The 14,904-nt window shown below is 48.6% G+C and overlaps 1 protein-coding gene across 1 annotated transcript; it reads left to right on the forward strand.

Annotated features, from left to right (window-relative positions):
• Positions 1 to 238: 238 nt before the first annotated feature.
• LOC308057559 (uncharacterized protein) lies at positions 239 to 6,756 on the forward strand (the record flags this gene model as incomplete). Its single annotated transcript, XM_080411639.1, has 3 exons — positions 239 to 963; positions 6,248 to 6,719; positions 6,751 to 6,756. The coding sequence occupies exons 1-3, from the start codon at positions 266 to 268 to the stop codon at positions 6,754 to 6,756; spliced, it is 1,176 nt and encodes a 391-aa protein (XP_080267765.1). The 5' UTR covers positions 239 to 265.
• Positions 6,757 to 14,904: the final 8,148 nt, after the last annotated feature.

Here is a 14,904-nt window from a genome sequence, read left to right on the forward strand (position 1 = left end):
GGAAAATCACCTGGAGTCGGGTGAACGGCGGCCGGAGCGGCAGGACCAGCCCGGCGGGGAGGACGCTCCCGGACCAGCCAAGAGGATGGAAGCTCTTGCGAAGGTCGTATTACAGCTGCATAAGCAGTGGGGTATTGACTGTAAGCCCAAAGATTTTACTCTCGCAGTCGCGAGACTTTTGGAGCTGGGGGCCATTGACCAGCCGGTGGATATACTCCACCCAGATGTGTGGGACAAATGTTCCTGTGCTTTATGCGATGAAACAATGTCTACTGGTAGTGGGAAAAATCTGAAAGCGTGGGGGAAAGTCGTCCAGGCTCTCCAAAAAGCTAGACACGAGCAGGAGACCTGGAAAGCTGCCAGGGATTTTCTGTTAACCACCCCACGGGTGGGAATTGGGGCGGCTACGCAAACCTCACACCCCCCGGCTGAGGAGGGTTCCGTCGACCCTCAAAGCCGACAGAAAAGTGACGCGCCCACTCAGCGTCCGAAAGACTCTAACATCTTCAGCTCGCCCACAGACTCCTCGGCGAACTCCTTTTGGGGCAAACTGGCGGCAGAGGCCAGGGGCGCTGAGGCGAAAGCTGAGGCTGAAAATACACGGATTGAACCACCACCATATGTGCCCCAAGATGGCGCCGAGCAGCAAGAAGAAGGGCGGGGCGAGACCGCCCCCGGCGGGAGCAGGGGGGGAGCGCTAGAGTTAACAGGCGCACACAGAGGGGAGGGGGAGGAGAACGGGAAGGAAAAGAGTGATTGGCATGACCAAAAAAGGGAAAAGAGCACGAGTGAGGGGCAGAAAGCTAATCAGAATGACCCTCCCCAAAACCGTCCTTATAAGGCAGGCACCTCCCCAAGTGGAAGGCAGGGCGGGCAAAAAGGGAAAGAACCGCCCAATTACACAAGAAAGGGGAGGGGCCGAAGCCCGACCACATACCACCAGCACCCGGAAGTGAACAGTCAGTCGGACTCTGACTCCGACTCAGACTCTGCATGGGAGACTTGGCTTGCAAATACAAAGACCAAAATATCACCACTCACAGGGAAAGAAAAACCTAAGGGGACAGAAATTACTCTCACTGATTGGAGAAAAATACAAATTGCATGTGCCGATTGGGCCCCATCGGACGCACTAGCATTCCCAGTCCGAGTGACGGACGGGGGACAGAGGGTTCATTTGCCCTTAAGCCCTAAGGATATACAAGTGATTGTTAAAGCAATCGCGGGCAAAGGACTCAATTCGGCCATGGTCTCCACCCTCATATGTTGGGGCTCTTGCTGTATTGAATGATTATACTGAACTTTGAAGTAAGTGGAAAAATACTGAAGAAATAAGACGAGGTCACGACCAGAACAGTGGAATGAAGAGGGAGGAACAAATTGCAGATGCTTGCACAAAACCAGAGCCAGCAGGACGCGATAAGAGGAGCTGGGAAACGGCAGAAAAGAGCCTACGTGCCAGAATGAGCAGAAACAGAAATCTTGCCAATAAACAATTGTTAACCAATCATATTATTTTACGCTTGTAAGATAGCCAATCACATTATCGCACGTTTATAGAATGCCAAAGTTTACCTGGTTTGTACAATAAACGGATCAGATCTTGAACTCCATGAGTATTTGAATCTGACTCCCGCTTGCCCGAAATGCCCGCAGCACTCATAGATGGGGTTTTTGGGGGAGATGATTTGCTCCCGTTCGATATAAAACAGACCTGTAGGTTGATTTTTGACGGGGCAGGGATGATTGTGTTTAAACAAGAATGGGAAGAGAACTGTGCGAGGCAGTTAGCCCGAGTAACCGGAGCGGATCATCCGCTACACGGCTCCAGCCTACAGCGGTTGATGGGTACAGACCCAACAATGATTACCCCCCAAGCACAAGCCCAGGGCCTGCGGGCCCATGAAGTTATGGCAACCACCCGTGCAGCTAGAGAGGCTATTCGCACAACCTCTAGAGTTATTGCCAAGCCATCGCCATGGTCCACAATAAAACAAAAAGAAAGCGAGAGTTTCACACAGTTTGTAGATCGCCTCCAAGCAGCAGTCGATTCCTCGACCCTGCCCCCAGAGGCAAAAGGCCCGGTTGTCGCAGACTGTTTGCGGCAACAGTCTAATCTAAAACCCAAGGAAATCCTGCGATCGCTGCCACCTGGGTCAAGTCTCGCAGACATGATTGAACATTAGTGAGCGAGGAACACCTGGCCCCAATCCAAGTGGCCGTTCGTGCACTGGCTAGCGTGATGATATGCCCCAAATGTGGCCAGCCAGGCCATGCGATGATCAATTGCCCCCAATCAGGAGACCCGCCAACGGCACTCCCCCCGCAAAACCGATCTAAAGGACCATGTTGGGCCTGTGGAAAGAGAGGGCACCTCGCGAAGGAATGCAGGCTTAAAAAGCAGGGAAACGGGAAGGGGAGGGGGCCCCTGGGCCGCACACAGCCCTCTCCCACTTGGGATGTCAGGCGGCCCCATTACACCAACCCCAGACAGGGGGGGTCACTCCCGAACCCGTTGCCCCCGCAGGAAGCAACCAACTTTATGGCCCAGCCAACGACCCCACAAACCTGGCCTCCGTCCCAGGGACAGCAGGGACCGCCCGGTGGGGGCGAGACCCCTGGGTGGCCCTTGCAGTAAGGTGTGACAACCCGCCAGTGGTGTGGGGGATTTGTTCCCTCCATAATTCCCTAAATGGTACCACCATCAGTATCCCCTTTTTGATTGATACCGGAGCAGATGTTACAGTCATTCCTGAAACGAGCTGGCCCCCACCTTGGAAATTGGAAGACGCCTCCACGGTGGGCGGAGTCGGGGGATTAACCCGAGCTCGGAAAAGTGCTCACTTGGTAGCAATCACGCTCCACACAGAAAAGGGACCAGAAAAGACCATTACCCTCTTCCCATACGTCATGTCAGGAGTCCCACCCCTGTTGGGAAGGGACGCCCTAGCCTTATTAAAAGCCAGAGTGACAAATTTACAGTAAGGGCCACTGCCGTACACCCACTTCCGCCGATCAGACTGACATGGAAATCGTCCGACCCAGTCTGGGTCGAGCAGTGGCCCCTGTCAAAGCCTCGAATGGATGCCCTTCTTGAGTTAGTTGACCGCGAACTGCAACGGGGTCATATAGAGCCTTCCACTAGTCCATGGAACACCCCAGTCTTTGTAATACCCAAACGAGCAGGCGAGGGGTTTCGTCTCCTCCACGACCTGCGTGAGGTAAACAAAAAAATCCAACCAATGGGTCCCGTTCAAACACTGTTGCCCATGAACTCCATGGTTCCGGAGGGACAACCTTGTGCTGTCCTTGATATTAAAGATTGTTTTTTCTCAATATCTCTGCATGAGGCGGACAAAGAGCGGTTTGCTTTTTCTGTAGTGTCTCCAAACAGCCAACGCCCTAACTTACGCTTCCAGTGGAAAGTGCTGCCCCAAGGAATGATCAATTCACCCACTATCTGTCAAATCACAGTGGATCGAGCACTGGCACCGGTACGGCACAGTGACCCGACTGCGACTATCATTCAATATATGGATGATATCCTGATTGCCGCACCATCAGGCAATCAGGTAGACCACCTGGTGACAATCATTTCAGAAACCCTCAAGACAAACGGGTTTGAAATCGCAAGTGCAAAAATTAAAAGAGGACCCTGTGTCAGTTTCTTGGGAATGGGAATCACAAGTTCTTATATAACACCTCCTCAAATAAAAATCCGTCGAACCGTTAAAACACTCCATGATATGCAACAGTTAGTGGGGTCTTTGCAATGGCTCCGCAATGTTGTCCTGATCCCTCCCGAAATCATGGCCCCCCTGTATGATCTTTTGAAAGGGAAACACCCATGGGAACAAAAAACTCTGACGACAGAGGCAGTAAACTCTCTCGACTTTATCGAACAACAGGTGTCATCAAACACGCTCGCCAGGTGGAACCCAGCTATGCCACTCGACCTGTATGTGCACTTCACGGAAGGGGGGGGAGTAGGAGCGCTGGCCCAAGGCCCTCCTGAAAAAGCTCAGCCAATACAATGGATAGTCCTGGGAAAAACGTCACGTGCTTTCTCTCCAGGAGTCGAGTGCCTCGGTAACCTCATCATGAAAGGCAGGAAACTCGCCCTAAGGCATCTGGGCATTGAGCCAGCCAGAATATACCTACCCTTTCGCAAACAGCTCCCAACACAATCAGTGGCAATGTCAGAATATCTAGCTATAGCCCTCGCCGGATTTGGGGGGGAAGTCCGGTATGCCACAAAGCCCCCCTGGACTCAAATGCTAGCTATTGTCGACGTCGACCTCCCACGGAAAATCATGGACCGGCCCCAACAGGGACCAATGGTCTTCACAGACGCATCCTCAGCGACCTCAACTGCGGCAGCAGTATGGCAGTCGGGAGGAGAATGGCACTGTGTCAAAATGACCGATCGTGCGATCTCTGTCCAACAGCTGGAAGCAGCAGCTGTAGTGCTGGCATGCGGTCTGTTCCCAACAGAACATCTCAACATAGTAACTGATTCAATGTTTGTGGCCAAGCTTTCCTTAGCCATGTCAGGGCCCGGCGTGTCAACATCAACAATAGCTCTGATGCTAGAAGAAGCACTTTTTTCCCGAAAGGGCACTATATCGGTTATCCATGTCAACAGCCATAACCCAATCAAAGGGTTCTTCCAAATCGGCAACGACAAAGCAGATGCCGCTGCAAAAGGGGTGTGGACACTGAAAGATGCCCGCCAATTACATGAGTCCCTCCACATTGGAGCTAAAGCGTTAGCAAAGAGATGTGGGATCTCGGCCACTGATGCGAAACATATAGTAGCTACATGTCCCCACTGTCAAAAAGCACCATTGTGGTCTAGCAGAGTCAACCCCAGAGGTCTTAAAGCCGCTGAGGTGTGGCAGACAGATTTTACGCTCTGCCAATTGCTAAAACCTCGAGCATGGCTAGCAGTAACTGTAGACACATATAGCGGGGTGATCGTAGCGACACAACACCTTAAGACCGACGCAAAGGCAACCATCCAACATTGGCTAACAGCCATGGCGTGGCTTGGCATCCCTAATCAGATCAAAATGGACAACAGCCCAAATTTTGTGTCTAAATCAGTCCAGGCGTTCGCTCTGAAATGGGGTATTACTCTGATACACGGTATCCCATATAATAGTACAGGACAAGCCATAGTCGAATGGGCAAATCAAACTCTGAAATCTAAATTAGAGGTATTAGCAAAAACAGAAGGTTTTACCAACGTCATTCCCTCAAGGGACCAGGCACACTTATTAGCAACAGCCCTGTTAGCTTTAAACCAGTTCCCCAGGGGAGACGAGGTGAATAGCCCTGCCCAGAAGCACTGGGCCACTCGAGCGCTAGAAGAAGGTCCGTACGTCATGATCAGAAATGAGCTAGGAGAGTGGGAACAAGGGTGGAAATTAGTTCTGACAGGGCAAGGGTATGCTGCGGTCAGAAAAGATAACAGAATCAAATGGTGTCCACTTAAGTCTATCAAGCCAGACCTTCAAAATAAAACTAATGAAAACTGTGAGTTTTTATCTGCAGGACCGGATCATCGGACACCCCCGTAACCAGTATACCCTGGTGACAAGAGAAGACGACGAGTCGGCAAGCGGCCTGTCCGCATCTGAGAGCTCTGCACCGGCGGAGTCCAGACAACGGCGAAACAGCTCCCGCAAGGCGGGGCTGCGATGTTTTTGTGTGATCTCAATTTTGGGGTTCATAACGCCGTCTAGCGGCTTGTATGAACATCAGCCGTGGGAATGGGTACTGGCAAGATGGGAGGACCAAAAGATACTGCAAAGGATAGTTACCCCGGGTTCCCCTAGTTTTCAAGTATATCTCTGTGACCTAATCCTCTCAACCCCCTGTTCGAACACTATAATGTATTATGTGTGTCCCAGCTCTAACCCCGGCAAATCTTACTGTAACGTCCCTAATCAGTATTACTGTTCTCGCTGGGGCTGTGAAACCATTGCATCTGGCCGGAAGGTAGCGAAACCAGACCCGTTTCTTAAAACCAGTTGGGGACCAATAGGCTGCACCCCTAGGAGACCAAGTGGGATGGGAAGGACAGTATGCCAAGGGAAATGTGACTGCCAACATATTTTCTTAAACGTAACCAATGAAAACGACCTAGGATGGACATCGGCAAAACTTGGGGCGTTAGATACTGGCAACCCGGCACCGATAGGGGGGGACTGTTTTTTATTAAAAAACAGGAAGTAAAAAGCAGAACAGCGATTGGCCCCAACGTCGTGATCAAAAGCGATAACCAGCAAAGAAAAGAAAACTTGCAGACTGCCATGCCCGCCCCAGCCGATCCCTTACTAACCAAGCAGATAGTTCCCTCAAGCCAACCTAACATGAACCTTCACCATTTACCCGACAAGCCATTTTTTAGCGTGTTAGATGCCACCTTTCGGTCGCTGAATCAGTCAAACCCGGATCTCATGAATTCCTGTTGGTTATGTTATGACGTGTATCCCCCCTTCTACGAGGGCATTGCCCTTGATGCTTCCTTTGATTATTCATCAGACAGCAATCCAACCCAGTGTAGGTGGGATACACCATGGAAAGGAGTTACCTTGAACCAAGTCAGGGGCCTGGGCGTATGTATTGGTAATGTCGCCCTAGCAAGCTGGGATAATGCTGTCTGCGCAAGAACCATTGCGGTTGACAAGACCCGTAAATGGGTGATCCCATCCGCACCCGGAATGTGGATCTGCCATCGATCAGGAGTAACTCCCCGTGTGTCCCTCAAAATTTTTGACGATTCTGCTGACTTTTGTGTACAAATTCTGATTGTTCCTAGGATCCTATACCATCCAGAAGAAGAAATGTACCGCTACTGGGGAGAAGCCAATAGCAGGCTTCAAAAAAGAGAAGTACTGACAGCTGTAACAATAGCAACGCTGCTTGGTTTGGGAGCAGCCGGCACGGCCACGGGAGTGACCTCCCTAGTGACCCAGTGACGAGGCCTGCCTCAACTGCAAGCTGCCATCGATGAAGACCTACAAAAAATCGAGAAATCCATTACCTTTTTGGAGTAATCCCTCTCCTCGCTATCAGAGGTTGTTTTGCAGAATAGACGGGGATTAGACCTCCTGTTTATGCAACAAGGAGGCCACTGTGCTGCCTTGAAAGAGGAATGTTGCTTCTATGCGGACCACACCAGAGTAGTTAGGGACTCGGTGGCCAAATTGAGAGAGAGATTGGCTCAAAGAAAAAGAGACAGGGAAGCCCAACAAGGGTGGTTTGAATCATGGTTTAAGCAATCTCCGTGGCTAGCCACCCTGATATCCACCTTGGTAGGTCCGATTGCAATAATCCTGCTGATACTGATCTTCGGACCCTGTATATTAAACAGGCTTGTGTCCTTTGTCCAGAGCCGGCTAGAAAGGGTCAACATCATGTTTGTAGAACACCAACAACTGCTTTAAAAATGTACTTGATCAGTATTTCCCCTGATTCTCCCTGGCTCTCCCCAAATATCCCAAGCTACACTCCATTACCCCCAGTCGCTTCCCAAGTGCCAATTCCTCAGTGTGCCTTATCTTTGTACTCTTTTTTAGAAATATTTTTACTATTTTAGCCTGTTGGGTTAAGCGGGGGGGGGGGGGGGGGGAAGGGGGGGAATGTTGCTAGGTAGGGCCTGGCGGCTGGAAGATCTCACGCTGTACGGAAACACAGGGCCCCCCTCCAGGTAGCCAACAGCTTTTAATTTATGATGTAAGCAGACAGAAGTGACATTGTAAACCTAGGCTATATAGTGTCACGTCGTTCAGCAATAAACACCATTTGCCATCCACCACATTGGTGTCTGTGGGCTGATGGACCGCGCGGCCAGGGGTCGGCTGCCGTGCCGCTCCTGACCCAGGTCACCGCGTGCCTGTGAAGGCAACAGACTGTGTTAGTTTAAATTGTTTGCAGTAGTCATTGTATTAAATTAATTGTAATTGGCTACAATGCTGGCTTATCTGTTTTTGAGTTTGCTGCCCAATCTTTAAATCCTGGTAGGCTGACAAATGGGACAAGCTGGTTAGAGGAATGAGCCTCTTTCCAGGGAAAGCTCCACTGACTTGAACTTTAAGCCTAAACTATCACCTTACTGCGTTTACTTTGTGTGTGTTAATGCTTACCTGATAAATATATTTCAGTCGATTTATCAGTTTAGTTACAAGTTGGAGTAAGTGGTCCTTGGCTATACGTAAACCTCTCCTCTGGTTTTTTAACATGTTGTGTGTCATAACACTTACTGTTGTACTTCGATACAAACCGGGAATGATTCTGGTAGTGTTGCAATCTAACGGTAATACTGCATCATCTTGTCTGTGAAGAGAAGGGAATCAAGCCGACTGTCGCTGTTCTACCAGGCAGGGTGGACACCCGAACAGCTTCGGTCTCAATGCCCAAGCCTGGGCCCAGCCCAAGAAACGACTGGCTGCTTCAGTAATTTGGCCATAAGGTATTAACTGGTTGTGTGGGAAGGTGCCTAAACAATACTGTCTGTTCTTTGCTTTGGTATGTCTCATCTGTAATGGATTCTTAAACGTTGTGTGTTGCAGGAGGCTTGGAGAGGCTGTGCTGGTCCCTGGCTGGCAGGCCATGCCCTGTGGCAGGGGCTGGGGTCTGCGGGCGGGCAGAGCTGCGGTGTGCAGAGGCGCAGCCCGTCCCCCGCTGAGTCACTCTGCCGGCTGCTCCGGGGAGGCTGCTTTGAGCAGCGCTTTTGCTTTTGTATTCCTCTTGCTGAGAGGCAATGTTTTACTTTTGTTCTCATGAGATTTTATCACGTTAGCTTTAGGCCCGTTTCTCACTTATTAATTAAACCTGGTCTGCGAAGGACTGGGGCTGCCCTTCTTCCACCCGTGCTGTGATGTCATGTGCAGATTTTGTATGTAAAGTCTCTGCTCTGACATCATGGCTGACCCCTGTGCAAATACCTGTCTTGGGCTCCAAGTGCAGTATTTTATACACCCGTTCAAGCCACCCACCTTATGGTAATTACAGCATGACAGGATTTCCCTTGTTTGCTTATAGGACATTTGCATGGAATAGGGTTTTAGGCTTTAAAAAGGTTAGGATACAGCCCATCCCCTACTTCCCTCTACTTCGCTGATCCAGTTTTCCTCTTAAAGGAATTAGAATGGTATGACACTACTGGCTCTTGGGGAAAAAAAAAACAAGTGACTGTTTTCTAGTGCTGCGTTACTTTTTAGGTGCTTGTACATTTGTTTTGGTGTCCCATTCCCTTACCCTGTGGTTCATCCTAGTATCTTTTCATATTGAGTCGAGGCCAACCACTGTGTCCCTCACCACTGCTCCTTTCGCTATAGGAGCAGGCAGATAGGGCAAGTAAGAAACAGCGGTAAAAGTGCCAAGCAGAGGATTTGGTTCTCCCTTTCCCAGGCATCCCTTTGATTTGCTTTGTGACTTATTCCATGGTCCTTTATTACCTCTTCTTTAAGAAAAGATAGGTATTTACCACACTGCCATAACATGAGCTTTAATTAACCCACAGCTGAACAAAGCAAACCAGACCTAGCACAGATAGTTCTGTCATTCATTGGCATGCTTTAGGCGGGTAAAATGGGAGGAGGTTTACCCGGAGACCTGTCTTCCCTAGTTGTTTAGCTCCTGGCACCACCACCTATCCATCACCTGCCTCAGTCCTACCTTTCTTTTCAGGGTTGTGAAGATTATCAAGGCATATAGGTTGTGTGAGGTCTTGATTTTCGAGCCTTGCTTCTTTGGAGGAGATGCCCTTGTCTGCACAAGGGGTGAGGCATGTGTCACTGTAGATGTCCACCAAAAGCTGGACACCTGGCCATCCTGACATGAGGTGTCTTGAAATAGATCTGTATCAGTCATGCCAGTCTATACATGTGCAAGACATTAGGAAGAGCTATAAGAAAGCAAATGCAGCGTAGTCGTGTATTCTGCACATACACACCACACACCGTGGTGTTCTAAAGCAGCCTTCTGCTTTCAGCCTCCCAGGCAACGTTACTTTACAGGACTGTGCCTTTTTGTGGTGGTTCCCAGGCTCGTTCAGTCTCTTACTGAGCCTTCTTTTATGGATGGATGGTTTTTCTGTCGTAGGTGATGATCAGGGCTTGTATGTAAATCTGAAGTTTGACAGGTAATCTCCGTGGAGCAACAGTGGTGGGTAACAGGTAAACTGAAGCCAGGAAAAGGCAAGAGCACGCCTGCAGTTTCAGGCAGTGAGGCTGTAAAGAGGCTGTGTAAGGACAGTGGTGATGACTAATACGTTGTCCTTTCCAGATGCAGACTTGTGGGGTTTGTGGCAAAACAAAATAGCACGTCAGCACAGGATACAGATGCATCCACAAGTCATGACGAAACGAGCTGGTTTGCCTTTACAATTCATTTATCAGATCACTTCCTGTTCCCATTTTGAGGCTAGAGGCTAATGATTGATAAGTATCACTTCAGGAACACTACATGGTGCTCAGCTCAAATGATGCTCAGTTAAAAAGCAAAACAAACAAAAAAACCCCACCCCCACGAAACCCGAAGAGTGTCTGTTTTGGCTTGAAGAGTATTAAGCAACCTGGGAGGACAGCTGAAAACACTTTGCATATGCCGAAGCAAACAAGAATTTTTGTTGCCAGTTTGGATTTGGGGAGTATACAGAGATGTTCATATGCAACGAATCAGTCCTCAGTTCAGAACTTAGATGCTCATTTGCCTGGGGGGGATGACCCTCCTATACTTTTTTTTATTTAATCAGTGAAAACTGCTAGCTGGGAATTGATTTGGGGGATCGGATCCAGAAACACCTTTCTCTGAAAGGCAGCAGTAACAGCAGTTCAGTAGAAAGGATAAACAGCTTATAGGTGTCTTCTGACACTGAATATTGGTCTAGGACCCAGATTACTAGAAATGCTGTCCTTCCAGGCTTTCATAATAATCTAAACGTTTCTATAGGTTTTCTATTAATTAGGATACGTAGGGGTGTTTATTGACCATTGAGAAATAATTCCAGTGTTTATCAATCTTGCTGTGTTGGCCGCTTCAACTTGCTGGAATTTGCCACTTTTAATTTGAGGGCAGAACTCTGTGGTTCTTATGCCTATTCCAAGAATTCACGAGGGAGAATAAAAGGCTGTGTGTTGTTTTGGGGTGGGGTTTTTTGTTTGGTTTGGTGGGCTTTTTTGGTTGTGATTGTTTTGTTTTTTAGAACAACAACCGCCTCAGACACACTGTCATGTCTTAGTCACCTCCTCATTTTCTAGTTCTGTGCAAACGTGCTGCATTAAAATGACAGTCTCTCTCGGTCTGCCCTTACGGAGCCAAGGCAGTTACGGCTGCGATTCCAAAGAGAGGCTATGTCCTTTATTTCATTTGATTCCTATTAGCTGTAACAGAGTCACTGGACAGCACTGAAGGATGCTTTACTCAATGTTCTGTCCTGTTTTTGTTTACCCGATTGCCTTAACGGCACAGAAACCATTAGGAACAGCCTTCAGCAATAAGTATTTAGACCCTGTTCAGAGCTTTGAGCACAGCCATGTGAGTTATCTGCTCTGTTTCTCTGTGCTGCTTCAGATTTAAGTTTTTAGAGTAAATGTGGAGTGTGATCAAGTACATTTCGGAGCAATTTGCAGGCACTGCTTTTGGAGCCCGTCACAAACTGCCAATGTGAAATAACGCCTCCTGTGACGCTCATCTGCACGGGAAGCTGTGGGAGCAGCACTAAGCGAGGGTTGAGGGCAGAAGGCTTGAGGCTTCTACTTCTTGCCTACAGGTAACAAGCCTGGCCCCGACCAGGGACTGGGGCTCTATGGAGGAGTTTTCCCTGCCTGCCACGTCCAGTTCCTGTAGCCTCTGGGGAGGGACGGTTTCTGCAGCTCCCTCTGTGCTGATGCTGCAGGCAGCAGCTGAACCAGCCGGGCTGGAGCCTATAAAGAGGATCGGAGAAGTGTACTGAGTTTTCCGATGTCCCATCCTAAGCTAGGTGCTCCCTTGTTTTTGGACCAAGGGCTCTGGGGATCTGTGCTGAACTCTCTACAGTTTATTGAGCCTCCTGTGACCAGATGTGGTGATGACCCCGCTTTGCTGAGGGGAAGGATGTCTGATGTTAACTAGTCATGTCCAGTGGAAGCCTGTGGGAGTTAACGTGGGCATAGAGAGTTCTTTAATCCAGTGCTTGGTGGCACAGACTGCTTTAATTTTGACTTAAATGAGATAGGCACTTGGAATGCAAACTGCAGAGATGTTCCACTTACAAGCAAAGCATTTGACGGTTTCACTTTTCTTAGAAAACTGAACAGGCAGTATAAATAAAGGAAGCAAGCTGAACTGTAAAAAAAATAAAATAAAAATCAGTGAAGCTATCAAGGAACTATGTGTACCCTCTAGAACAGGGGTCCCGAAACTTTTTGAACAGGGGGGCGGCATGCAGATGAAGTGGCAGGCAGTCATCTGCAGTTGCTTGGTTCCCTTCCCCGCCCCCTCCCCCCCCAACCCCTGGCAGGGGCAGGGGGGGTCTGTAGATACTGGGGGCCGGATTGAGGACCCTGGGGGGCTGTATCTGGCCCGCGGGCCGTAGTTTGAGGACTCCTGCTCTAGAAATTCAGCTAGCTAACATACCAGTGGGTGAGATTTGTGCATTTTTCTTGGTGGAAAAATATTTCTGCCCTGTGAGCCCTGAGGATGGCTCTGATAGCAGGGAGAGGCAGTTTCTATCACTGTGCAGAAGGGTGATGCTTCTGCTTTCCTGGCTGGGTTTGGTAGTGCTGTCAATGGTGATTGTGTGGCTCTACCAGATCAGTCATTTGAAATGTTGCCGCTTGTTATGTATAACTGGTGGCTTTGGTCTGGTGGGAAGCTAGATCTGCCCTTCACGCTGTGTGACAGGCCATCAAGACCATGTGTCAGACTGGTTATGCCTTTACTGGTGGCTATAGAAAATCAGAGGGCAAGTGCTGCTCCTCACATTCACTCTTTCCACCTTTTTGCAGGCTCCGTGAGAGAGCACCTAGATGTGTTTGACGTGTCTGGGAATGAAGCAGACATGGCTTTGCCACCTCCATCAGGATCTCGGAAGGGGAAAATAGTAAGAGAAGCTACCAAAGCCGCAGCAGAATTGGGACAGGGGAGATGGAAGCTCCCAATAGGGTTGGACATTTGGGAATTGTGTGCCAGACAAGTACAGAATAAATGCTACATGTGAAGCAAAGACACCGTAAGGTGAGGAGTGTGTGAAGGGTGTGTTTGTATGAGAAAGAGCAGTCTGAAGGCACAAAAGGAAAATTGGTTGAACACAAGGATAAAATAAATGAAAACATAAAGCAAAAGCAAGAAAACAAAAGTAGTAGGTAATGTTTATTTGGAGGGGAGTGTGTGTGTGTGTAAATCCCAAGCCTTAGGAATAGCCTGCAATTTCAAAAAAAAAAAAAAAAAAAAACCACCCCCAAAAAGGGCAGGCTGGGGGGAGAAAAAAAGAGACTGGTCTAGGAGAAACATGTAAGAACAGGGAAAGAACCTGGAAAGGGCATGAGGTTTAACGAAACATTTGAGTTGCCACTAGCAGCAGGGATGTCCACTGTTAGCCTGTATAAATGTGTGATCTAGTGGTGACACGGCCTCTCCTCTTTCTCTTCTCGGTCCCTGTGCTCCCCTAATACATCTGCCTAGTCTGGGCTCTGGTCCGGCCCCATCGCCAGGGTGTTTGTGCTGTGGCCAGGCTGAAGGGTCCTTAGTTTCTATTGTGCTTGTGGCGGTTCACTGTAGTACAAATAATGGATATAAGCTAATTATTAATGTAAGCTATGTTGTCATAGGGAGGCTGAGTGGGAGAGAAAATTCACTTACAAAGGTTTTCAAAGAAAATATTTACCAAAGAGCTTTCTCTGTTGATGTGTCCTGTAAGCCTAGAATTTGACACTGGTTCTAAATTAGTATTTTCCTGGAAATCGTAATAAAGGATGCACCCAGTATCTAGCTGTAGTAATTCAGCAGTGTGTATGCAATATGACAATTACAAGGGCTCTGTGTTAATGGCTGGAGGAAAGCAGCCCCTGATCCAGTGTTTTGGGTTTGCTGTGCCTCTGAACGTTCTCATTTGGACAATTTCTTTGTGTTTTTGCGAGAGAAATAACATCTATTTTTACGCTGTAGCAGGAGTCCCAAAGTGACTTGAAACCTAGATGGTGAAATGGAACCACAGACCAGTTAAGACCCGCTTGATTAGTCAGTGGCACAGTTAAAACACTGTGCTGGACAGCATGAATTCATAGGTGCAGCTCTATTGCCTGACATCTTATCATACGCTGCCGTGGTAGGTCACGAGCTAAGGTGAAGCAATGCTGGTGGTAGTGGAAGATTTTTTTCTCTTAAGAAAGTATAAGCTGCTGCAGGTGGTTGGCAGTTTTCTTTCGAGCGCTGAATCTGCAGCTGGGCTCTGTGCCGATCAGGATGCTTGCTTTCTTTTGAGACTTGAGGTGAATGGTGAAAGCTTGAGGCTGTAAAAGACCCCCAGGCACTTTGGCAAGATTTGGGCAGGAGCTTAGACCTGGCTTATTTCTGTGCAAAATCCTGCATTTTAAAATGTTATAGGAATCTTTGCCCAAAGTGATGTAAACTTTGGTTTTTTCTCCATACTGTATTATCACATTGAGTAAGGTATTCCCAACATGCAAAAGAAAAGTACTGAGAGGCTTCTGGTGAACCATTGTACTGAGGGGCTTGGGCTAAGATGCAGCAAATGCTCCTTGGGGTTGTCTTGCTTTGTCGTGTAAAGTTTTAAAATGTGGCATCGAGCCAGCACCTGTTTCCAGTACCTGCTTTGTCCTGTAATCTCAGCCATATAATAGTGTAATACCTGGAGGGTATGTCTTAGCTGGTCTGACTTTCAATATCAGCCCT

Source organism: Falco punctatus, assembly GCF_963210335.1.
Source record: "Falco punctatus genome assembly, contig: scaffold_22, whole genome shotgun sequence".
NCBI lineage: Eukaryota > Metazoa > Chordata > Aves > Falconiformes > Falconidae > Falco > Falco punctatus.